Source organism: Oratosquilla oratoria, chromosome 27, assembly GCF_046742065.1.
Source record: "Oratosquilla oratoria isolate Oo_2021 chromosome 27, ASM4674206v1, whole genome shotgun sequence".
Taxonomy (NCBI): domain Eukaryota; kingdom Metazoa; phylum Arthropoda; class Malacostraca; order Stomatopoda; family Squillidae; genus Oratosquilla; species Oratosquilla oratoria.
This window is the reverse complement of record NC_134803.1, coordinates 55,354,620-55,381,911: the sequence shown is the minus strand read 5'-3', so window position 1 is coordinate 55,381,911 and position 27,292 is coordinate 55,354,620. Positions and strand designations below refer to the sequence as shown.

Sequence of the window (27,292 nt, the reverse complement as noted above, 5' to 3'; positions counted from 1 at the left end):
ACATACTTCTCATGATTTTGTTTGGATATGTGCACCATCTCTTCTAAAGATGTATACAATTTCATTCCTCTTCTTTTAACCCACCAGGTTTGCGATGCCCTTCAAATTGCGTCTCAAGAAGACGCGTCAGTATAATGTAGTATCCCGTAATGTGTTGGTTATCAGTGTTGAGTTATTAGACAAGACAACACTAGAATGTACGCTATCAGCAGATTCCACTGGGCAGGACTGCCTCCTGAATGTTTGCCAGAGACTGGGTCTCCAGCAGGTATTTTCCAATGTTTTGCTTATTCCAACAAGTGTTCCTAATAGGATTTGATGAATTTTTGAATTTAAGTTTACTTAATGATATGTATGTAAGCCCATCAGTAGTATAAACTTGGTGGCAGGATGCCATAAAAGTATATTATGCCATCAAATATTAAATTTAGAGCCCATTAAATTATTGAGACAGAAAATTAAGAGGGTATGTAATGGTTTGATTGTACTGTATGTTTCAGTGAAGGGTAAATGTGATCTTTTAGACAAGAAAAGGGGTGGGTAACCTTTTAAACATGCATGCTGAAATTGTCAAATTATCAATACAAAAAGTTCCTTATGTGCCAAGTGAAATTGCTGGGAACCTATTATAATTTACTATCTTTTAAGTATTTGGGGAACATATTCAAATATTAGAAACAGAATTGCACTGGAGAAATAAAATTAAAGAATATTGTGATTTGTAAGTTATGTCAGTTTGAATGAATGTAAGATTTACTGAGTAATATTTACTTAGATGTAGGTCTTGCCTTTATTTGCAGTTTTAGCTTTCATATAAAGTGAAGATTAAAAGACTCAATTTTCAACATCAGAAAAAAGTAGACAATAATTCATAATTTTTTATAGTTTTAAAGAAAGCTTGCATTTATTGCATTTATGCTGAGCAGTAGGCTTCACCAACTTTGATCCAAGCAGTGGGGCAGAGACAGGGATGACCCCTTATATCCACAAAGTACTTGAATGGAAGAGGCAATGAATATAAGTTTCATATTTGTGTGTATTTACCTAGCTGTATTTTACGGAACAAGAGCTAGGCTCATAGGGACCTGCTTTTGTATCTCTCCACGTCCAGTTTGCTCTTAAAATCTTGTATAGTTTTGGCATTCACTGTTTCCCCGTTTAGTTTGTTCCAGACATCAATCACTCTGTGTGGGAAGCTATTCTTTTTCAATTCTCTTCTGTGTGTTTGTGTGTGTGTTTTGACTCAACCACCTCTTCAAAAGGGCAAAAAGGATCTTTTGATGTGTATATTGTATTTATTCTAAGCCATGGTAGGCTTTGTATACTAATGCATATAATCTTGTGTTCCCTTCAGCCGGAGTTTTTTGGCTTGCGTTATATGAGCAAACGACCATACCCAAAGGTACGTTGGGTTGAATTAGAACGACCTCTCAAGAAGCAGCTGGACAAATATGCTCAATCACATGCCTTGTCTCTAGCTGTACTTTACTACATTCATGATGTCTCCCTTCTACAGGATGATGTAACGAGGTTAGTAATCCTACTTGGAAATATCATAGCCTTTTTTTATCTTTAGGGAATTTTAGTTGATTTTCTAAGAATATTATACAGTAAAATGTCAATTTATGGTGTAATAGGATCCATGAGCCTTTGCTTCAAATCAGAATATTATTATAATGGAATGGCCCTTGAGGACAACAAAATGTGTTTATAGATGCATACAGGTCTTACAAAGCAATGTATTTACTCCTGTATCAGTTGCAGTCTTGTGTATGTTGCACCTGAAATTTAGTGTTAAATCTTGGTACAGAACTTTATCCACTATATTCAAGCTTGATGGAAAAATTGGTAGCAGAAAGAAATGCAGCCAAACAACCCACTTCTTCAAGCCAGCATGAATTAAAAAAAGGGGTCATTCCACAAGCATACTACTTACAAACATCACTCAACAATTACTGGGGGGAATTTAACAAGAAAAAACGAAGGCATAAAATCCACTCCCACCCATTCCATCCCCGTGTACTCCACTTCCATTCACCCCACTACCTCCCTCCTATCTTGGCTCCTCATGGATGACAGATCATCCCTGCATCTCACCCACTGCCCTGGGTCAGAAGCAGTGTTGCAAGATGCAGTACATCCACAGCAAGGCCACTTCATTAAATCAGTGACCCCTCTCTGTCCCCTCACACAGAAAAAGAGAAGATGGGGAGAAATCCCTTCTGGTTGTGTCAAATTATTTTTTCACATATACTCCCTCATCCCCCATTCCCCACCCACTCCTTTTATGCATCACAGCATCATCCATACACAACTGTTCTCCACTCACCCCTATCTTCGGTCTTCTACCTTCCTTCCTCAATAAACACTCCCCTCTAATGTGATGATGATGATGATGATATGGTTTAACGTCACAAACTCCCCCCTATCGGAAGGCTAGGACGGTGCCCCTCACAGAGGGCTTTGTGGCGTGGAATTTAATGAACCATGCCCATGGTTCAACTTCGCTGGTGGCAGGATTCAAACCGCCATCCCCTTGGTAGCCGCAAGTAATGACGCCCTAACCTGCTCAGCCAGCGAGCTTCCATAATGTATTAATGGTATTTATTTTTCTCTACAGGTCCCATTATTTTCTGCAAGTGAAACAGGATGTTTTGGAAGGCAAACTGCGATGCAATCATGAGCAGGCAGTCCTTCTTGCATCATACAGCCTGCAGGGTGAGTGTTTTGGAAGTAATTTCTTCCCATTATAAGTTGCGTGTGGTAGTCCTATAGGACCTATGCACAACCAGCTGAATGGAAAAAGAAATTAATGGAGGCATACTACTCTACAATAACCCAGCTGCACATACAAAAACACCTTTGACGTAAGCTGAGTAGGAAACACAGGAGTCTTAGTCTTGAGTTTATTCCTGACTAGTTTCGCCGGGATGTTTTTCGCAGGTATGCTTTGTAAAAGCATACCTGTGAAACTAGTCAGGAATAAACTCAAGACTAAGACTCCTGTGTTTCCTACTCCGCTTACATCAACCTGTCAGAATGTCTCAACAAAAACACCTTTACACTCGGATCACAAAATAATACTACAATACTCACCACCAAACACCCTATTCCGAACCCGCTAGAAGTTAGCCTCACAGAAAAATCCCTCCAAAGAGAAGGAAGAACCACCCTAGCATAACTACATTCAGGTCACCATTCATCACTAAAACAATATCAACACAGAATAGGCCCAGCCAAAGAAACAAACTACCCCATATGCCCCCAGCCATGACCAGACAACAACACAATATTTTTCTTGAATGACTATTTGATAACTAATACCTGATACTGAATTTAGATTTATTAATATTTACTTTCATCTACACATAGTAAATTACTATTATTATTGTATATACCCAAAATTGAATCTAAGAATTTAACAATTCGGTGTCTATGACCTAGGCAGTTACGACGCCAGATAACCTTTAATGAATGAATCAATCAATCTTGAATGACTTATGGGTCAATCCAGTGTCTGTTTACAGTTACTTAGGAGCCATGGGTCTCCTGTAAGAGAAACCTGGGACTTGTTTCGTGATCATACTTAGGCTATCTTTGGACTTTTCTGAATACTGGGTTTTCCATTTCCAGCTGAGTTTGGCGATCATCAACCAGATCGTCACACAGCTGAGTACCTGAAAGACTTCTTGCTCTTCCCCAAAGTGAGTAGAGAATATTTGTCAATTGCAGTTAGAAGGTACGGAAATGTATCTATTGCATCTTACTTGATCAGTGGGCAGGGGACAGAGATGATACGTCACCCACAAGGATCTAAGAAAGGACAACAATTGGGTGAAGGATGAGTAGACAAGGTCACACCCTTTCATATAAGGGGAAAGAGCCTCTTGGTGTGTGTGTGTTTGCATGTTTTCAGAACATATTCAATAGATTGCAGGAGTCTCCTACAAGAGAACTAGGGTCACGAATTGATAGATTAAATGTGCATAGCATTGTATGGGTTAGGTTAGTGAATCATGATAGCATTCATGCAGCTGTATGACCCAACTTTGTAATAGTATTTTGTTAATAATGTTAGATTGAAATGTTGGTTGAGTAAGGTATTTTTTATGTTCATGTTTATGAGAGGGAGAGAAGAGGGTATAGGAGAAGTGGAGTATGTTGGGATGGAATGGGTGGGAGTGGTTTCTATGCCTTCGTTTTTTGGCTACCTCCCATGTAAGGGGGGAAAAAGCCTTTGGTATATATATGTATGTTTATAGGATTTATTAACCAACAAATCCCCAGTAATATGTGCTTATTTGCTTACTCTTGCAGCAAGTGGTTAGTGAAGGTGAGGTGGCAGCTCTACTTGAGGCAGTGGTATGGCAGTATTCATCTCTGCAAGGACTGGCTCAGGCCTTAGCAGAAACTTACTACATCTTGGAGGCACAAAGACTCAATGGCTATGGACAGGAAACCTTCATGGCACGGGTAAGGATGGGCCAGTGTAAATAGGAATGTGTAAAGGAATGTAAATCTTGTTAGACAGTGATGCTATCATGACACTGATGGTTGAGTATTGCCCTTCTAAGTGATGTGGTGGAGGGACGATGATTACATTTCAGCTGGGAACAGGGAAGACCTTTCATCCATAAGGTGCTGCTAAGATGGAAGAGACTTCAATGGGTTTAGGTTGTTTGTATGGTTTAACTCTGCCATCCCCTAAAGGGAAAAAGGCCTTCAATATATTTATGTGTATATGTTCAAGACAGAGTGAACATTCTAGAAGCTCTGCCAAGGGATTCGAACCCTGACCTCTGTATGCGTAATCATGAAGTAGAGACACTAGCACCCACAGGTCAGGGTTTGAATCCCTTGGCAGAGATTCAAAAATGTTTATATTTATGTGTATATTTATACTGTAACATAGACAAAACAATGTATGGCCCTAGTCCAAAGGGATGTCCCAAAACCCTCCCTAAAGCATTGGCTGCATGCCACTTTGCACTTAATACTGCACAATAACATGCAGTCAATTCCCCAGTATTGGGTGCTGGAGATGCTGGGTATCTCTACCACTCACACTAAGACTATATCTTTTGTCATCAATTGAAAACGGTAGGGGAAAGGGAGCAATCGCTAGTTGTCAGCTCTCCATGTATGAAAAAGTGTAAGAAATGCAGTTGAAATTGGTGATGAGAGATCTTGGGGGCCCTGATTGGAGACGGAGTGTCAGCCCCTCAGGGCTGCACCTCCTGATGGAGGTGAGGGGGTTGATGGGTTTTGAAAATGGGAAGCAGCTTTGCTCTTCATCTTGCAGGACCACCACCTGCAAGTATCCATCATTGTTCCCAGTATATTTGATTGCAAATATATGGAGTTTTGGTCTGTTTGAAGTAGTGGTTTCTTGTATCTTCCCAGGACGACCATGGAAGTGAAGTTTACCTTGGTGCCTCCCTGATGGGCATCATGGTGCGTCCAGCTTCAGGAAGGAACCAGGTCTTCTACAGGTAACTTATATTTGAATAATTTATGTTGTTTGAAAGAGGGGGGGATTGCCAGTTTAATGAAGCAACCTTGCTGTGGATATGCTGTGTCTTGTGACACGCCTTCTGACCCAGGGCAGTGGGCGAGATGCAGGGATGACCCGTCATCCAGAAGGTGCCAAGATAAGAGGGTGGAGGGGAGTGGAGTGTGATGGGGATGGAATGGGTGGGAGTTTTTATGCCTTTGTGTTTTGGCTACCTCCCTTGTAAGGGGGGGAAAAAGCCTTTGGTATATGTATGTATGTTGTTTGATTTCATTTACCCCTTAAACATGGTAAGAGGGGGGGAGAAGAAAGCCACTACTTTGATCCCATGTGTCGTAGGTGATTAAATGGGATTGAGCAATGGGACCTGGGATTCCCCTCTCTGGGTGGACTTCGGATTTCCATTTAGCAAAACTAGTCAACAATTGATATTATTAATTGTGTAGATTTTCGGTAGAAATGCAAATTGTTATTTTACACTGCATTGGTGTTATGCCTATTGACACATCATGGTGTTAAAGCATTGAAGAAAGTATGGGAGTTGCAAGGATAGATAGAGTGAGGAATGTGGAGGTGATCAGTCCATCAATCCATTATCCCTGGTCTCTCTTGCAGAAGACCCATGGCCTCCAAGGAGGCTGAGGTGTGAGGCAGAGAACTGGCAGATAATTGATCAAAGAATTCTTAGATGGTTGGGCTCATGGGAGGAATGAGTGAAGACAGACAAGCAACAAAAAAAAATGTGTAGAAAGAATAGATTGGATGGAAGTTTCAGGGAGGACTGAGAATGATATGAATGGATGTGGTGAAAGGGTCATGGATACAAGAGGAATGTCCATCAAACAAGGTTGAGAGTGCAAAAAATACATATATACCAAAGGCTTTTTTCCCCCTTACACAGGAGGTAGCCAAAAGACAGGCATAGAAACCACTCCCACCCATTCCATCCCCTACATACTCCACTCCCCTCTACCCTCTTCCCTCTCTCATATCTTGGCACCTCCTGAATGAAAAGTAGTTATACATGGATGAGGAGATGATGTTGCCTGAATGGGTGTTCTTGTTTGCTTTGTAAATTTCTCAAGTGGATAAAGAGAAGGTTGGTCACTAGTTAATGAAGCAATGGAAGTAAACTAACTACAGTGGTTGGACCCTGCAGTGGAAGTGCTGTGCCTTGCTTCATTGCCATAGATCCAAGCAGTGTGACAGGAGACAGGGATGGCCTTTTATCCATTAGGTACTAAGATTGAAGTGATAACAAATGGGTTTTTGGATGGCTACCTCTACATAAGGGGAAAAGGTGTTTTGGTATATGGATATATGTATATACATGTTTATGAATTTTACTAACTTACTGCAGGGTTGATATATAATATTAATATCCTTATTTTGTGAACAGGTGGAATGATATAACAAACTTGGTGAACCACAAAAGAACATTTGGCATTGAATGTCAACGAACAGAAGAAACAGTACAATTCACATTTGATGAGCCTGATGCTGCCAAATATGTTTGGAAAATGTGTGTCAAACAGGTCAGTGATAAATTAATTCTTTTGAGATAGTAGTTCTAAGATTCTTTTGAGATTGATGTGCTTGTAGAGACAGTAGTTCTAAGAATTATTTATTGAAGCCTCTTTACTATCTTAGTATTGTGACATGAGTCATGTAAATATATGTATATATGAGAGAGTTAATAGCTTGAGGTTGTGTCATGGTTGTGTGATGTCACACTGGTTGTTTAATGAGTGTAGATAGGTCTCCTCTGATTAAAGAAACCTGAGTGACTTGTTCTGTAAAAGTTGTTAAAAGTCCCGAAAAGATTTATTGGATAAAATATGTAGTCAGTACCCCATACAGATTATAAGTACTTGTTGATCTGACTGACGAATTGTATTGTGTACGCAGCACACCTTCTACAAACGCAACCAAGAGGTTTTGGAGTCAGGTGCTATGGAAACAAGAAGCCTAGCAATTCCAGACCTGCAGAGGTCTGTGATGGCATCCCAATTCCAGCATTCACAACATCTCAATGCATCTCAAGACCTGGTATGTGCCTAATACATGTATTTAGTTTTCTACTTTGTTTATCCAGAAGGCCAAGAAAAGAGGGGGTGGAGTGCGTGGGGATGGAATGGGTGGGAATGTTTTTTATGCCTTTGTTTTTTTTTTGGCTACCTCATTTGGTATATGTATGTATGTCATATATTCATTCATTTATTTAAGTAGTTGTTTATTTTGTTTATTATTGGCTACCTCCCATGTAAGGAGGAAAAAGCTTTTGGTATATGTATGTATGTATGTTTATTTTGTGTATAGGGAGTTGAGAGATAGGGTTGATGAAAGAATATTAGGATGGTTTGGACACATGGAAAAAATGAGTGAAGAAAGATTAGTAAAAGAGGTGTGGAAGGAAGAGGTGGAAGAAGTGAATGTGAGGGGATGACCTAGGATAAGATGGATGGATGGGGTAAAAGGAGCATTGGGAAAGAGGGGAATGTCTGTTGAGGAAGGACAGGAGAGGACAGAAGACAGGGATGAATGGAGAATGGTTGTGTATGGATGATGCTGTGATGCATGAAAGGGAGGTGAAGGGTTGGGGGTGATGGAGTATGTGTGAAAAATGAATTTGATGCAGCCCGAAGGTATTTCTCCCTGTCTTCTCCATTTCGGCTTGAAGGGACAGAGGGGGGCCACCAATTTAATGAAGTGGCCTTGCTGTGGATGTGCTGTCTTGAAACACTGCTTCTGACCCAGGGCAGTGGGCGAGATGCAGGGATGACCTGTCATCCAGGTGGAGCCAAGATAAGAGGGAGGGAGGGGGTTGAATGGGAGTGGAGTATGTGGGGATGGAATGGGTGGGAGTGGATTTTATGCCTTTGTTTTTTGGCTACCTCTCATGTAAGGGCGGGAAAAGCCTTTGGTAAATGTATGTATGTATAGGCGAATCCCAACATGAGAGGTGTTAGTAAGAAATTATTAGAATTGAGGTAATGATTGATGGGTAGAACATATCTGATACTGGTATTTGACAGATTTGTGTATTTACCTAGTTGTATTTTACGGGATGGGAGCTATGCTCGTTGTGACCCATTTTTCGTATCTCTCCACGTCCAGTTTTTTCTTGAAATTGTGTATACTTCTGGCATTCACTGTGTGCTCATTAGGCTTTGATAAGTATTTCTTTGATGTGGTATAAGGTATAATGATTAAATTTTGTTTACCAGGTGGACAATCGGGGTGTATCAGACATGAACGTGCACACATCAGGAGAACATTTGGGTCCTATGGCATCCTACACTACTGCTCTGCCACAGTTTGAAATATCATACATCCAACAGGTAAAATTATGTTTTTGGTTGTCCTTTGTACTGACTGCATAACTGGAACACTTTCAAGAAAGTTATAAGTAGTCAGAGGGGAGGGGAGTATGTTGGGGATGGAATGGGTGGGGGTGGTTTTTATGCCTTTGTTTTTTGGCTACCTCCCTTGTAAGGGGGGAAAAAAGCCTTTAGTATATGTATATATATATGTATAAGTAGTGAAATTCTAGATTGTGCTGCTGATCCTCTGATTAAAAATTGAGATGACCATCGTGACCCAATCTTACCAACAGACGTCAGATCCCAGTGGCCATCTCCAGAGTGGGCTGGAATCTTCAAATTCTCAATTAGTCGGTGATCAATCATATGGCCTCATTTCATCACAGTCTGCATACTCGCTCAATACTCTACATCAACCACCCAGTCAGGTAGGTGTTGTGGAAATATTTGCTTGGTTATGTTGCTTGCAATGGGTCCTTCCATCACCCACAAAAGAAACTGTTTGTTAATTTTTCTATATTTTCAATTGGCAATATTTTAGTTGCTAAATGTGAAGGAGGATAGAGAGGGAAAGGTAGTTGCAGTGGGAAGTGCAAAAAAATGACTGATGAATTAGGAAAATAGTGAAATAAGAAAAGATGAGGTGAAAGCAGTTATTAAAATGATGAGAGCAGGTATGTTGAGGAAGGAAGGGAAAAGACAGAAGATGGGGTGAGGGAGAATAGTTGTGTACAGATGATGCATGGGAGTGGGTGGGGGATGGGGGGGTTAAGGAGTATGTTTTGGCTGGCTGAGTGGGTTAGGGCGTCGTTACTTGCTGCGAAGGTCGAGGGGATGGTGGTTCGAATCCTGCCACCAGCAAAGTTGAACCAAGGGCATGGTTCATTAAATTCCACACTACAAAGCCCTCTGTAAGGGGCACCGTCGTAGCCTTATGATGGGAGGAGTTTGTGACGTTAAACCATATCATCATCACTAGTAGGTACAGGGGTTCAACAAAGTGGACAAGGATATGTAAATGTTGAAAGATCATATTCATATATTGGAATGTCTCAGCAAGACTAAGTATAATGGAGGGGATAGTTAAAAGCAGAACTTATTTGAATCCTATATATCTGAACTTGTTTGGTAGATGGTCGTGGCTTCACACGGACAGGTGCCTCAGCAGTCTCTTCAGCAACAACAGCAGCAGCAGCAACAGCAACAACAACAGCAGCAGCAGCACCAGGAACATCAGCACCAGCAAGCTCAACAGCAGCAGCAACAGCAGCAGGAAGCAGCTGTGCATGGAGGGCAGCAGGTTGCACTGTATGAATCGAACCTCAGTCTCCCGTCAACTCGCAGTAGCTTCAGAAGGTGGGTTGTTGAGTGTATCAGTCATTTCAGAAGACAGGGTACTTTCAGAGGTGTAGGTGATAAAATGTAATAGGCTATGGATACCCATGGAAACCAATGTACAGATAGAGACAAAGCTAAAACAGAACAGTGTGCACTCTGCTGGTTTCTAGTAGGATATGATTGATGTTACATATTCAATTGACTTCTTGTAGGACTTTACCCTGTAAGGGTACAGAGAGTGGGATGCTAATTCTTGTCCTCCATCCCAATTTAGTCAACTTTTACAACCCAAGTGGGAAAACTCGATGGCTGTATTGTTTCCTCCCCTACTGTGGGTTGGAAACAATGTAGCAAGACACAGTACATCCACAGCAAGGCTGCCACACTTAATCAGCCACCCACCCTTTCTGTCCCTTCATGCAGAAAAGGAGAAGACAGGGAGAAATCCCTTTGGGCTGCATCAAAATGTCATTCACACATAAGCATCCCTTAGCCCTTCCTTCTTTGTATAACAGTAACATCTATACACAGCCACTCTTCATTCAACCCTATCACCTGCCTTCTCCCTTCCTTGCTCAACAGACATTCCCCTTGTGCTCAGCGCCCCCTTCACCTCATCCATTCATCATATCCCCATTCATCCCCTCAAGTTCACTCCATCCATCTCTGCCATCCACACCTCTTTTACTTATCTTTCTTCACTCATTCTGTCCATATGTCCAAACTACCCCAATACTCTTTCATCAGCCCTGTCTTTCATCTCCTTTTCCAATCCTGTTCTCCTCCTCGCCTTCTCGTTTCTCACTCTATCCAGCCTAGTAACCCCTACCATATTTCTTACACATTTCATCTCAAACACATTTAAACTTTTCCTCTCTGTCTCTTAAATTCCAAGTATGCCCTATACAATACTGTCTGCACAATCACCCCTTCATACACTCTCCTCTTTGTATCCATTCCCAGATGCCTATTTCTCATGACACTTTTTAACCCAAAGGCATTTATTTGTTTCTCTCAATATGCAATTTACCTCCACCTCTTCTCCTCCCTCTCCTGCTACATAGTAAGAAGGTATAGTGCACCAAGAAGGAGCATTGTGGCGGGGAATAGGGATGATTCTTCATCCATGAGATGCTGAGATAGGAGAGGATTTAAATATGACTTAATGAAGCAGCCATGCTGTGGATGTGCTGTGTCTTGTGACACTGCCTCTGATCCAGGGCAGTGGAGAAGATGCAAGGATGACCCATCATCTAGGAGGTGCCAAGATAAGAGGGAGGGTAGAGGGTGGAGGGAAGGGGAGTCTATTAAGGATGGAATGGGTGGGAATGGTTTTTATGCCTTTGTTTTTTGACTACTTCCCTTGTAAGGGGGAAAAAGTCTTTGGTATATGTATGATGTATGTATATTGGGTGTGTAATTTGATTCACTTTGTTAGGAGAAGGGGCCTTTGTTATGCATGTATATTCAAAATTGGTAATATATTTTAATATTCCCCCCAACAGACGGGCACTACTTCCACAGTATCGCCCTGCCCCCGATTATGAGACGGCTCTTGTTCAAAAGTATGGCCCAGGAGTTAACCAAGCCAATGTACGAGCAACGTTGTTATGTTCATCTCAACCAGAAATCTCAAGACATGTTGTTGAAGGCCCATCACAAGAAGGTATGTATGTCAATATGTGATCCCATATGTGTGTGGTTCTTTTTTCTTTTCAACATTTTTCATCTCTCGCCCATTTCTGTGAGTGATGCACATGTGACGGCTTGGATTAGTGAAACACTGTTGGTTAATGGCTTTGTATTCTATGCATGTTCATCCTCAGTTTCATCTTTCTTATTCCAAATATTTTTAAGCATTTCTTTCCCTGCTGACTTCCAAAACTTGCTGATTACTTCGTTTACTATGACTTGTGGCTTAAATTTGATTTTCATTGAACACAATCCTATTTGGTAAATATAAGAACATCATGATAGACTCTTTACGATTTTCTTTGAAATGTAAAGTTTACAGTCTGTGGGCGGGATACATGGATGACCCGTCATCCATGAGGAGCTAAGATGAGAGGGAGGTGGATGGGAGTGGAATGGGTGGAGGTGGGTATATGCATTTTGACTTTGGCTATCTCCCTGATAAAGGGGGAAAAGCCCTTGATATATAGATAGTGTTTTTAGCCTATCATTGTGCATAACTGTACAGAAATTTGGATGAGTGAATTTGATGGCTTATACCATTTATTCTCATTTTACAGTGAGCAGCTACAGCCATTACAAAGCTTACAATGACCTGTCCATCTACCATGATTCCCCAGCACCTCAGTTAAGTCCTTCAGCAGGCATCCTTATGCCAGGACCTCTGCACAACACATACAGGTACTGTCCTTTAGACACCATGCTTTATTAGTCAGTTTAATTCAATTGTTGCTTCAAATTTCATTTGAGTGGAAAACCCACAGTCCCACAGTGGCAGACAGTGGTTGTCAGAACCCCCCACAGTTCTCTCTGGTAAGAAACTTTTGTCTGCATAAACACGGCAAAGGAAACATGGACTGGAAGTGAGGTGTTTATTCCTGACGTTTCGTCTATTGACCTTGAGAAAGTCAATATACGAAACATCAGGAATAAACGCTTCACTTCCAGTCCATGTTTCCTTTGCCGTGTTTATGCAACTTGTTCACATGGATTTTCATTAAACTGTTGTCTGTGTTGTATCAGTGTGGAGCTGTTTTTATGTCTGGTTGGAAGAGGAGAGCAGTTGCAAGTTCTCATCTCCCCATGTATGAAAAAATGTAAGAAATGCAATTGAACTTAGTAGAGGAAATGGCCATGTTTGATGCCCATCTTACAGGACTACATGCAGCTACCTGTCATTAGTCCTTGTGTTTATCATGGTGCTCTAGGCATAAGGGGGACTTTGATGGGTCCTGCAAGACTGACAACGATACTGCCCATTTTCATTTCAAAACTATGTTTTGGTTGAACTGAACCCCTATTGTTGAGACATTCCCTTTTATTGTTGTTGACAAAGAAATGTGGAGGCCTGCAAATATATACACAAAATAACAAAGTGGAGGCATACAATTCAACAGCATATAAAACAAATTATAACAACTTCTGCACATGTAATAGTATACCAAATTAAATATTTACGTTGTATCAAGGTACATCACAGTCATAGTATCATCTATACACAGCAATTCTCCATTCACCCTTATCTCCTGCCTTCTCCCTTCCTTGCTCAACAGACACCCCCCCTTTCACCCCATCCATCCATCTCATCCTCAGTTGTCCCCTAATGCTCACTCCATCCACCTCGGCCTTCCACACCACTTTTACTAATCTTCCTTCCCTCATTCTTTCCATCTGTCCAAACTCTCCCAGTACTCTTTCATCAACCCTATTTGCCATCTTGTAACCCTTACTTAACTTCTCAGCCTTGAGGGGCTGACACTCACTCTCTGAACTGGATCCCAACTTCAACTTAATTTTTTACACTTTTTTCACACATGAGCAGCTGACAACTAATAATTGCTGTCCTCCCCCTACCATTTTCAGCTATTGACATAGAAACAGTCCCACACTAATTCAATGCAGACAACAGTCTAAAGTTTCTTCCCAGAAAAGTCTATTCAGAGGCCCAAGGACCGTTGGCAGCTATTGTAGACCTGCAGGTTTTCAGCTTACTGAACCCGAGGCAACAATTAATTAAACGTGAAGTATATCCCCTCCAGAAATCCAAATTGCATATGGAAAGGATTTTACTAAAACCTCCATGATGTTAGAGGCTAACTTTTTTCTCTGATTTATTTATTTATTATCATTAATAAAGAGTATTAGGATGGTTTGGACACATGGAAAGAATGAGTGAAGAAAGACTAGTAAAGGAGGTATGGAAGGCAGATGTGGAGGGAGTGAACATGAGGGGACGTCCTAGGATGAGATGGATGGATGGGGTGAAGGGGGCTTTGGGGAAGAGGGGAATGTCTGTTGAGGAAGGACGGGAGAGGACAGAAGACAGGGGTGAATGGAGAATGGTTGTATAAGGAAAATGTTGTGATGCATGAGGTGGAATGGACGGGGGAATGGGGGGTGAGGTAGTGTGTGTGAGCAAAAATTTTGACGCAGCCTGAAGGGATTTCTCCCCGTCCTCTCCTTTATATGGGGGGACGGAGAGGGGGGGTCGCCGATTTAATGAAGCGGCCTTGCTGTGGATGTGCTGTGTCCTGCGACACTACTTCTGACCCAGGGCAGTGGACAGGGTGCAGGGATGACCCGTCATCCAGGAGGTGCTAAGATGGGAGGGAGGGTGGAGGGGTGTGGAGTGTTTTCAGGTGGTGGAATGGATGGGAGTGATTTTGTGCCTTGTCCTTTTTGGCTACCTCCCTTGTAAGGGGGAAAAAGCCTTGGTATATGTATGTATGTATGTATCATTATTATGATGAAGTGGCCTTGCTGTGGATGTGTTGTGTCTTGCGACACTACTTCTGACCCAGGGCAGTGGACAAGGTGCAGGGATGACCCGTCATCCAGGAGGTGCTAAGATAAGAGGGAGGGTGGAGGGGTGTGGAGTGTATTCAGGGATGGAATGGGTGGGAATGATTTTATGCCTTTTCCTTTTTTGCTACCTCCCTTGTAAGGGGGAAAAAGCCTTGGTATATGTATGTATGTATTATTATTATTATTTTATATATTTTTTTTAAGTCGCACTCTTTTTGCTAAGGTTTCATCACTTATTCTTTCCATGAGCCCAAACCATCCCATTAATCTTTCATCAGCCCTATTTGCTAGGTCTCTTTCCACCCCTTCTCTTCTCACCTCATTTCTCACTCTATCCAACCTTGTAACCCCCTGTACTTCATAGACACTTCATCTCAAACACATTTAAACTCATCTTTTCTCTTTCTCAAAAATTCCAAGTCCATGACACCATATGGTGTAGAGACTTGGAATTTAAGAAAGGAGTTTAAGTACTGTATATTTAAGATAAAGTATCTGTGAAGTATGATGGAGGCATAAGGGTGGATAGAGTGAGAAATGAGGAGGTGAGGAGGAAAGCAGTACAATGAAAGGCTTGCGTGTGATAACTGAATAAGGGTGGGAATTTGTGAGGCTGATTCTTTATCTTTTTCAAAAAGTGCACATCATTTCCTCAAATTTGTCTCTGTTGGAAAAGGCAAGAGCAGCATTATCCTGGTTGAGAATGGTATCACGTCATCCCTGATTAGAGCCTCTTGTTTACCAAAGTGTGCCACTGTTTAGTCCCCATTTGTCAGGAGCTGAATTTCTGTCAGATGTCATTCTGCCACCATCACAGACATTGGCAAGCCTGTTAATATTACATTGTATTTCTTGCATCCTGGTTCTTTCATTTTCTAAAAGAATTTGTCATTCACAAAGGCATAAATGTTTGATCTCAGGTTGGTTCGTGCTGCAAAAGTGAATTGCTCTCTTCTGGGATGTTTTCTTTAAGAACTTTTAACAGGAGTTTACTATTCCTATCACTTTCTCTTTCTCTCTTTCACTCTTTTCCTGACTCTGTGAATGGTCACTGCTGTCTCTTCCAAGCTCTTTTCAGTTTCCTCTGTAATGTTGCCATTTTTTTTTCTTTTTCATTTTATGAAAATTTTCTTGTTTGCATTATTTATTTTCCTTCTGGTTTTATGTTAACATTTATTGGGAAGCAGTCTGATGGGAGATTATGTATGATTTTGCATGTTATTTCTGGAGGGAGGATGAATACATTGTTATGTCATAGAAAGTTGATTATTGGTTACACTAAGAAGGTTGTTGTTGTTATTGTTGTTATTCCCATTCCCTAGACTGTGTGGCCAAGGAGTCCCATCTCCCTATGAAACAGTGTGGCTGGAATGGGGGTATTCCCACCAATCCCTTGTAGAGAATGTGTTGTGTTGTTGACATGTAATTGTGTACAATGTACAAGTGGCCCATAATGTGTTGTATAATATGGGGTGAAGTGTTGCATCCTGGGTAGTTGTTGTTGTTCCCTAGACTGTCTGTCCGAGCAGTCCCGTCTCCCCAAGGAATGCCATGGCCAAAATGGGGTTTTCCCACAAATCCTTTATGGAGTGTATGTTGTGTTGTTTGCATGCGTGATTGTGTATAATGCAGTCTTCCATGATGTGTTAAATAGTATGGGGTGAAGTGTTACATCCTGGTCATTTGTCCACAATGCGGTCATCCAGTCTCTTCTGGTAGCTTAGAAGGGCTGGGTGGACAGTTGTCTGTAATGCATTCATCCAGCTACCCCCTGTTTAAGGGGGAAAAAGCCTTTGGTATATGTATGTATGTACCTCTGGTAAATTAGTATGGCTGGATGGTGGCTGCAGTGCAGTCTGGGCAGGTGGACCCTGTCCTCTCAGGGAAGGATTCAGGTGGATGGATATCAGAGGGTCAGGCATACAGCAGTGTTGATGGAGCAGTGAGTGATATGATTATTGATTTGCTTCTGGAAGTGGGTGTGTGGTGGTTGTGGAGGAAGAGAGGAGGGTTGGTACTCAACCACATGTAACAAGCTACTACTGTGCCATGTGGTGCATCCACACTGGTGCATATTCATGCCTAGATCACTGAACAAGTTCTTCAGGATGGACCTCCAAACTCAGTGCATCGCCAAGATATCCCCCCAGACATTGGCCCCACAGAGGAGTACCTCTCTTAGGAGAGGTGAGAACCACACGCATTTGGGACTAGCTGGCACAGAGTGAGCATGGCCGAAGAATCAAGCTGCAATGGATACAACCACTGCATGGAGGAGGACACTGAATGCCTCATCTTACACAGCCTTACACAAACTATCCTTAAACTACCTATTTGAGGATTATTGCCAACCATTGTGGGCATAAAGTTTTTCCACTCAGTGAAAGTTGAAGCAACAATTATTATTAAAAGTATTCAGTTACACCCATCACTGACTGGAAAATTTTACTATCTATGGTGGAAACAGATAAACCTATTGTTAAGTTAAGGATTTTAGATACTATGGTCAACAAGACTACATATTATACTACATGAACTTCTTCAACATTACTTTGAAAAAAGAGTTGTTGTTGTTGTTGTCGTTCCCTAGACTGTCTGTCCGAGCAGTCCCGTCTCCCAAGGAAGGCCACAGCCGAAACTGGGTTTTCCCACACATCCTTTATAGAGTGTATGTTGCAATAAAAACACTAGGAGCGTGTGTTCACAAATGCGTAAATAACCACTAGGAAAAAGTAAACTAACGAAGCAGAGCGCTTTCGTGTAATTACATCTTCAGTGCAGATACAAAGAAGGAATTATAAGATGAAGAAACAAGGTACAGAATATATGACATAGTGAAGAGGGCATTCGGAGAGGTAGTGGAAGAAGTACACGTACTTGTTGGTTACCAGGACGGCCCAAACGTCCCATACTTGTTGGCTACCAGGACGGCCCATACGTCCGTCACGTGTACTTCTTCCACTACCTCTCCGAATGCCCTCTTCACTATGTCATATATTCTGTACCTTGTTTCTTCATCTTATAATTCCTTCTTTGTATCTGCACTGAAGATGTAATTACACGAAAGCGCTCTGCTTCGTTAGTTTACTTTTTCCTAGTGGTTATTTACGCAGAGTGTATGTTGTGTTGTTTGCGTGCATGATTGTGTATAATGCAGTCTTCCATTATGTGTTGTATGGTATGGGGTGAAGTGTTACATCCTGGGCAGCTGTTCACAACACGGTCGTCCAGCCTCTTCTGGTAGCTTAGAAGTGCTGGGTGGTGACCGCATTGCAGTCTGGCCAAGTGGACTCTGTCAATCAGCAGCAACTACCCCTGGCCATCAGCTCTTTGAAAAGAGTTGAATGGTTTTAATGTGGAGTATTGGAGTAACTTTTTCCTTGATTTGATACTAGAAAATTATTTTGCACTGTTTTGTCCTGTAGGAGGTTCAGGTTTGTGCTTTAGTCAGATTTTCATTACACACATATACCAAAAGGCCTCTTCCCACTCATAAGCGAGGTGGCCACAATAAGGCATGCAGCCACTTATACAGTGTGTGTGTATATATATATGGTATGTGGAACAGAACAAGGAGGATGGGATGTAACAGAAGGAAGGGTAGTGAATGGTGGGATAATGATATCAAAGTGGTATCAGTGTAGAAGATGTAAGTACATGTGGACTGTTTGCAAGTTGGAATCAGGAAGCATATGAGAGGTACAAGAAAAATCTAGAAGGAAAACAGGTAAGGGAGACTAAGAGGAGAACACTGGAGTATTGCAGATATCTGGGATAGGGGGAATGCTGTTAAATGCAGTTCAGTTTATATGAGAGTAGTACAGCTTGTGTTGCAATTGGAAATGGAGAGAACGAGTGGTTTGAGGTAAAGGTAGGGCTGTGTCATGTTGCCATGGTTGTTCAGTGTGTACATGGATGGAGTTGTATTGAAGGTGAATGCAAGGATAATGGGCAGAGGAATTGGAGGTGGTTAGAATTACTGGAAGGAAGCTGGAGGTGAGCCAGTTGTTGTTTGCAGACCATCATGTGCTTAAGGCGGTGGCAGAGGAGGGGCTAAGGTAGTGTCAGAGTTTGAGATGTTATGCAATAGAAGGAATTTGAAAGTAAATATGGGTAAAAGTAAGGTGATGAGATGTACAAGGGGAGAGGGTGGTAGTAAGTTGGAAGCAAGTCTTAGAGGAGAGAGGCTAGAGGAATTGATTAGTTGCTTAGTTTTAAGTATTTTAAGTCCCATGTGGCAGGGAATGAAGGAGTAGAGGTGTAGGTAAACTGTAGAGTGATGGAAGCAAGTAAGTCTCTTGGGGGTATTGAAAAGTGTCATGAAACTAAGTTATCTGAGAATGGATACAAAGAGAAGATTATATATATGAAGGAGTGATTGTGTGTACAACACTGTATGGAATTTAAGAGAGGCAGAAAGGAGAAGTTTAAATGTGTTTGAGATGAAGTATCTGAGAAGTATGGTAGGGGTTACTAGGCTAGATAGAGTGAGAAATGAGGAGGAGAGGGGAGTAAAGGGGAGCTGGCAGATAAGGATGATAAAAGAGTATTGGGATGGTTTGGTCACAAGGAAAGAATGAATTAAGAAAGATTAGCATAAAGAGTGTGGAAAGCAGAGGTGGATGTAGTGAACTTGCAGGGGCGACCAAGGATGACATGGATGGATGGGTGAAAGGGGTTTTGAGCAAGACTGTTGAGCAAGGAAAGGTAAAGGCAGGTGAGAGGTGTGAATGGAGAATGGTTAATAAAGGATCACAAAGGCGGAGCATGCCGACAGGAGACCTTTTGGTCCATAACTAGGTCGGATGGGATGTGGAAAAGATATAATGATAAATAAGTAAAAATTATGATAATATAGATAAAATAAGTAAATGCATAGGGATAGTTAAATAATGAACTAACAGGTAAATAGCAAATAACAATAAATTGACAGATAACTAATAATAGATGTGTATGGATGATATTTTGACACAACCTGAATGGATTTCTCGCCACTTTATTTTGTGCATGTAAGTGAAGCGGCCTTGTACATACACAACACTGTGCCTTGCTGCATTGCTTCTGACCTGGGCTAAGCTGAAAAGGAGACAATAGGTAGGAGTGAGTGCATGCCTTGACTGGCTGCCTTCCTATTAAGGGGAAAGAAGCCTTTGGTAAATGTATACATACGTACACATACATTCACACAAAAACAGTCACACTCAGATCACAAAACAAACTCAAGACCAACCGCCAAACTTCCTATTCCATGTAACCCCGTAGATGTCTAATTGGCACCACAACGTCGTGGAGCACCATCACAATCACCATAGCAACCATCGCCATCATATATCGCCGGTGCAAATATGAAAAATGAATAAATAAATTGCCATTCTGACATCTTAATAGTACTTAGGAGAATAAACGGTTTCTCCAGGGTTGGGCAAGGTCGTCTTGTATTCCAGAATGGAGAAGACTAATGTAACACGGTGACACGCGATTTGGTGGATCAAGCTAGCTCGTATTCTTAAACGACTTTTTAGAGCCTGAAAAGGCGCACCAAACACATTTGCTGCCTTGTAGTTTGTAAGGCATTTCGACTTGATGCCCCGAAAATTCGCGTATTAAGAATACGTCCTTTGATCTTTTCTGTAATGTGTGAGTGCCTCTCTTCCCTCGCCTGAATAAGATCGTATGATGTCGATCGAAATGGTTACGTGAACGAGGTTAATTGCCTACGTGCCAGCGAATCCTTCCATCAGAGAGTGGCTGTGGGGAAATGGAAGTGGAGAGAGAGAGAGAGAGCGGTGTTCAGTCACGGACTAGACGGCTGATGGACCGCGAAGCTCGTAGTCTTGGAACGAGAACTGGCGAAGGCGGTGATGGTGTAGGAACCGCACAAGAAGCCCGCCTACATCATAACAGCGCCATTTTGATTTGTCTGTGGCGTTTTTGGTTGTGCCTCAGAAGAAGATTTACGTGGGGATGGAGTGTGTGTGCGGTTCACCACGGTATTAGATCGCGTGCTGGACTCGTGATCGACAGCTATTACTCCTCCCGGATGAGAGATCAGAGCTCATAGATGGCCTGACCTATGGGCAATGGTGTGACCTTAGACACACACACACACACACACACACACACACACACACACACACACACACACACACACACACACACACACACATACATACATACAAACTACCCACGAGAGTTGGTACTCCAATCACACTACGGCGATACTGAAATTATTGTGTGTTTGTGTACATGTGCAGTGGGTTTGCACATGCCAATGTGTAAACATTATTTATGGGTTTTACGTAGCGTGGGGTATCCGGTTTATGTGGCTGAAGTTAGATCATGAATATTAAGAGAGAAGTGAGATTGCGATTAGAATTCTTCGTCCAGTGTGTTTCGCGAATTGCCCCCCCCCCCCCCCTTCGCAACACACAGACACACACTCGCCTTCTTGGCCACTTTGTGTGACAAAGACCCATAATGCATTTCCTCTTTGGTGTCCGTCCAATGTGGTTACTTATAGCTGTACCTGCCTTAGGTTTTTTTTTCATTTTATTATTATTATTATTATTTAATTTTTTATTTATTTGTTTCATTTTATTTCTATTTATTTTAATTTTATTTTATTTATTTATCCTTTATTATTTTATTTTTATTGTTATTTTATTTTTATTTTATTTTTATTATTATTATCATTATTTTATTATTATTATTTATTGTTATTATTTTATTTATGTATTTATTTATTTATTTTTATTTTTTGTGCGGGGCTGGTTACCGCCCGGACCAGAACCTTGCAGGTGTCTGAACAGTTCGTAATACACGAACGCAGTGGAGACAGCGTCCACGCTATGCCAATGTCTTTCATTCCCGCGCAGTCCCCGTGCGAGAATAGATATCCGCGCACCTTTGCAGCCGCCACGGGAGTCTCAAACATTTCCTGTTGTTGCCGTTAGGTGGGGCAAAGATGGGGTTGGGTTGGTCACACATTCCTCACCCGGGAACGAGCCCGGACCTTGAAATCTTCGTTAATTAACACCGCCAGCCGTTACTGACTCGTTGAGCAGAGATGGTGTGTAAGTGTCACAGCATCTTCCCCATAGATTGGTCTTTCCATCCACTAAGCTCTCGTCCGGGATGGTAATCGCTGTCGGTCACAAGGCCAGCACGTGGTTAGAAATCTTGGTGAATCGGACGCGTTCACTAATTTGGAAATGGGTAAAAGTTAGAGGTAATCATGTACATGTACACTCGAGAATAATTTACTGCGTAAAGGTGGTATTAATAGCTGTTGAAGTAGTAGTAGTACATGTACTGTGTACATGTTACATTACTTCATTGCCCTGACTCACCAAAACGCTTGGAGGATGAGTAAGGCGGCCCGTTTGCTGGAGCCGCCTCACTGCCGGCACGTGTGGATGAGTTCGTGCGTGCGTGCGCGCGCGCACCTGGGAGTGAGTCAGCGAGGAGTGCTCCCTGGACGGAGGGAGTACCGGGAACTGGGCGAGAGTTGGCTCGAGATGAGAATGTGATGAGGAAGCCTACGTCGCGCCCAAGGGAAACACGTGCTGGACTCGTGATCGACAGCTATTACCTTCCCTAATGAGAGATATCAGAGTTTGTAGATGACTCGGTTTTTGGGTAATGCTTGTTTACACACACACACACACACACACACACACACACACACACACACACACACACACACACACACACACAACTCCTTGCCCACCCGAGTTGGAGTGCCGGCTCGCAGTGCAGCGATTTTTTTTTATCGAGAGCGGTACCAGTGTACCGTCTAGATCTCTCTCTCTCTCTCTCTCTCTATGTATATATATATATAATATATATATATGATATAATATATATATATTATATAATATATATATATGTGTGTGTGTGTGTGTGTGTGTACGTCTAGATCTCTTTATGTATATATATGTATATATATATATATATATATATATATATATATATATATAATTTGTGTGTGTGTGATTACAGGATAGATTTTAGAAAAGATGCCTAAGAACCGAATAAAATGCCGAGATTTATTTGAACGCACAATTTCATTCATTCACACGTTTTTTTTTGTCTGCCGTTTTCGTGCTGTCTTGTTACCGAGACAGTCTGAGCGAGAAAATTCTCGCTTACTTTAGTTTCTGAGCGCCGTACGTTTTCCCATCTCTTGGGAAGGAATCTAGGGGCTGACTCATCTCAGCAGCGGGAACGTTAGTGTATACGGAGAAGTGTCTCACCTGTGGCTCGTTCGCCGTAGTGGGTGGGTGCGAGAGCGTGCGTGCGTGTGTGCGTGAGTGTGTTCGTCGATGTTGGTGACAGGGTGAAATGACGTCAGTCTCTGCGAGGCAGTGCTAGAGGTGAGACATAGGCAGCGTAGCTGCGCAGCGGCCAGAGGAAAGAAAACGACGACGTGATCGAGTTTGAGAAGTCTGCCACAGTGCGACGCGTTTGCAGGTGTGATGTACTTACAGGGTGTGTACAGGCTACTGTAGGAGGAGGGTGGTGGTGGGGGGGAGGGGGCCTGGTGCCCTTGGGCCCATGGAAACTCCCTTTGGCTTTTGGAATGTCGTGACATTTGCTGTCGAGGTTGAATGTTTTGCATGGCTGCTGCACGCGCTTGTTGGTTTCCCATTGTGGTCTGACTTGCGTTGCAAGAGTGTTGTGAGCTTCAGTTTGGATTAGAAAATAAACGAAATGTAGTCTGCATTCTGTTACACCGTCGACCAGTGACCGTGATTTAGTGATGCTGCTTTGTGTCCTCGTGATGCCGTTGTGATCGTGATTTCAACGTTGGATATCAGAATTCAAATTTACCAGACCATTGGTGGATGTGAATGCGACTTGTATTTGTTAACGGACATGTATGAATATCACATTGTCATTTAATGCATTGTTTCACTTTAGACTACAGTTGTGTTTGTGTGAATGATCATTGTTTTGGATCACGTGGTGGACTCGTGATCGACAGCTATTACCCTTCCGGATGAGAACTCTTAGATTGCCCGATCTTTGTGTGTGTGGGTGTGTTCAGAAACGTTTAGTTAAACGAATACCCGCAAACGTTTTGTCATCTTTATTTGATGTGTAGAGATGACTTGCTGAACCGTTACGGCAGAAAGCCAGACGACGTTATTTTAAATTTCCTCCTGCATCGAGAAACCTTTCTGGTATTGCATTGCAATGCCTCGCTTACCAGCCTTTCTTCAAGAGGGGATGGGTGGGCGAGTTTGCAACGTTAAACATGATCATTACTACTACTACCCACTACTATTACTACTACTATTATTACTACTACTATTACTATTACTACTATACTACTACTATTACTACTACTACTACTACTACACTACTATTACTACCACTACTATTACTACTACTACTATTACTACTATTACAACTACTATTACTATTACAACTACTATTACCACCACTAATACTATTACTACTACTTTTACTACTACTATTACTACTACTATTACTACTACTATTACTACTACTACTATTATTACTATTACTACTACAACTATTACTACTATACTACTACTATTACTACTACTACAACAACTATCATCAAGACTAAAGAATTAACACGGCCGAAATAATTTGGTCCAGTCTGTTCTGTAAATTCTCAAGTGGATGTGGTGGGGGAAGGGATCTCCATGACAACTTATCCCTTCTCGACCGTATCTTCCAGGCTACGCAGCAGGGAATGAGTTGATGTAGATGCGAAGCTATATTTTTTATATCAACTATGTTTTCATTGTCTTACTATAGAGTTTGTCTTGTTCTTTCTCTTTCCATCCATGTCATGTAGTGAGCGCTGAAACTATCGGTTGTTTTAAGAAACGGTTAGACAACTTTATGGATGAGGATGACAGGCGGTAACGAACATGGGACTGCCTAGTGTAGGCCTTATGGTCTCTTGCAGTCTCCTTCATTCTTATGTTCATATTTTATATGCGTGGAGGGCAGTTCTTCTGTTAAGGGAAGTGATTATTTATGCGTCGACAATATTCATTGCGTGGAGATTAATTTCCATTTGTAGAAATGTTTCCGTAAAGACGCTGCGTGACTGGGCCGTTGGGGCGTCATGAACGTCTTCCACATTGATCTCATAAATATTATGCAGACAATACCTGAAGAGGGGAGTTATTGGAAAATTGATAATAATGATAGTAATAATAGTGATAGCATGAGTTTAGTTTCCATCCACGGCAGAAGCTCACTGCCCAACGTCCGTGGGGGAGACAGCGTCATAACCGACGCGGTAGTGTAGTGCATATGCACTAATTATACAGTACACGCAGGATGATGGGGTGATGTTCGGTGTGATGTATATTATCATTATTATTATTACTGTTATTATTATAGTTATTGTTATTATTGTTATTATTATCATTATTGTTATTATTATTACTAATATTCCTGCTACTGCTTGATTCCAGTTTACTGCATCAAAGAAAACGGTGACTTATGAAAGAAGTGAATATTTGTGACTGACTAGTAATTCTAGAGTGCAGATTATCTATAACTGTGGTTGCTTCCGGTATGTGCTCTTCAGCAACGATGCATGAAGTCACTCTTGCACTGCACAGCTATAATGTTTATAAGAAACTAAAATATATATATGTAATCTACATTATGCTTATTGCGATAGGCTTATACACGCTCGCGCGTCACTACCCCTAGTCGTCTTCCTCCTCCAGTGCCATCTTGTTTCTCTTGCCCGACCCCTCCCTTCCCCTGCCCGCTGGTGTTCTGCTTTTAACCAGTCTGAGCATCTCCTCAGCGGTTGTGGGGGTTAGGTCATCGTGTTCTCTTGGTGCTCCGTTTCGCCACATCCCCCCTGGTGTTCTTGTTGGAACTGACAACCTACGCAATGGTAACTGGGACATTGCAGAGGCGAAATCCTTCCCGTCCTTCCTTGTGTTGTGCCCGTCGAACCCAAAGCCATTTGGACATTACGAGACCTCCATTAAATCTACGGTCACACTTGCTGTTGTTAACGCTAGACTGGCTTTTGTTTTTCCCTGTCTTGAGAGCGATATGTGCAGTTTCTTGTCAAACTTTGGTCACACTTGCTGTTGTTAACGCTAGATTTGTGTTTTCCCTGTTTTGACAGCAATACTTGCAGCTTTCTGGTCAAGCATCGGTCACACTTTTGTTAACGCTAGACTGGCTTTCGTTTTCCCTGTCTTGACAGCGATACGTGCAGCTCTGGTCAAGCCTTGGTCACACTGGCTTCTGAAATCGCTGGATCCAGCGATACGGCTTGGTTGGTCAGCCATTTACGCTGTACTGGCTACTGATTCTAGCTGCTTTGAGCTAGCCGTATGAGCGGTTTTCCCTGGCATCTAGTGCTACCGATAGAAACTATCTTTTATTCAGGAAGTGCCAAGAGAAGAGGGAGGGTAGAGGGGAGTGGAGTATGTAGGGGATGGAATGGGTGGAAGTTTTTTTTTTTTTTTTTTTTTTTTTTGCTACCTCCCTTGTAAGGGAAGAGAAAAAGCCTTTGGTTTATGTATATCGTTTATCCAGCATATATGCAACTGAAAAATAATCCATGTCATTTTTTAAGGACTATTAAAGATTGGTATAAAAAATAAACGACAATACAAGAAAACTCCCAAATATAGATTTTAATTTGATGGAGATATATCGTTCAGTTCTCGTGTGATGTCGGTGGTATGCGAACAAAACAAATGTGTTAACATGGCTGAAAAAAAATGTCGCGTCACCTTCGTTGCTCCTATGAGGCTATTATAAGACTTGTATGAAAAGTTTGTGAGCATGAGGTCTTTTGGAATATCAAACCTCCCCACTGTCCCAAGATAAATTTCTTCTTCGAATCCTCACCGGCAGGCGGTGTTATTCTTAAAAATCTTTCCTTATATACATCTTATCCTTTGAAGGGAAAGATTTTTTTAAGAATACCACTATGATTCTTACGATGATATTCTTAAAAAAAATCTTTCCTTATATAAATTTATCCCTTCCAAGGATTTATATAAGGAAAGTATTTTTTTTTAAGAATACCACCGTAAGTGCTTCCTCCATATCGATTCTTGATGTTGTTATGATCAGCTAAGCTAGCGGATTTGTTGAGTGGTTTGACCTGACAACTACACACATCGCTGTCAAGCCAGGGGAAACGAAACGAAAGCCAGTCTAGCGATAACAATAGCAAGTGCGTTCTGGAGCATCTTGTCCTGGAAGACACCATACGTCGTTGTCCACTGGGGATACCTCCTTCTTTGTGATTCATTTAGTCTCTTTTTGCTCTGTCTATTGCCTCGACGGTGGAGTAGTACCGCTCTCGACCGCTTAATTCAACGATCCGAGTTCGAGTCCCGCTCAGGGTTGAAAATTTCAGCATCGTTGCACTGCGAGCCGATAACTGATGGGCAAGGATTTGTGTGTGTTTGTAATCACAGCAATACCCCCCCCCCCAAACTCGGGCCACATTATGAGTTCTCTTCCGGGAGGGTAATAGCTGTCGGTCAAGAGTACAACACGTGGTCCAAGACCGTGATGAATCACCCACACGCGCGTTGGATTGAGGAAATTTCTGTGATGATCGCTGGACAAAGGGGAAAGCGACTTT

At 41.9% G+C, this 27,292-nt stretch overlaps 1 protein-coding gene across 1 annotated transcript in view; it reads left to right on the top strand.

The window, feature by feature from the left end:
• The window catches only part of LOC143040091 (tyrosine-protein phosphatase non-receptor type 14-like), a 60,254-nt gene that overhangs the window by 3,912 nt on the left and 29,050 nt on the right, over positions 1-27,292 (top strand). Inside the window, exons 3-15 of the mRNA XM_076210774.1 lie at positions 88-268; positions 1,355-1,530; positions 2,621-2,718; positions 3,634-3,704; positions 4,318-4,473; positions 5,404-5,492; positions 6,912-7,047; positions 7,421-7,561; positions 8,740-8,853; positions 9,129-9,263; positions 9,968-10,191; positions 11,679-11,839; positions 12,426-12,546. Of these exons, the coding sequence (XP_076066889.1) occupies positions 95-268; positions 1,355-1,530; positions 2,621-2,718; positions 3,634-3,704; positions 4,318-4,473; positions 5,404-5,492; positions 6,912-7,047; positions 7,421-7,561; positions 8,740-8,853; positions 9,129-9,263; positions 9,968-10,191; positions 11,679-11,839; positions 12,426-12,546 (1,796 nt within the window). The 5' untranslated portion in view covers positions 88-94. The remainder of the gene's footprint in view (positions 1-87; positions 269-1,354; positions 1,531-2,620; positions 2,719-3,633; positions 3,705-4,317; positions 4,474-5,403; positions 5,493-6,911; positions 7,048-7,420; positions 7,562-8,739; positions 8,854-9,128; positions 9,264-9,967; positions 10,192-11,678; positions 11,840-12,425; positions 12,547-27,292) is intronic.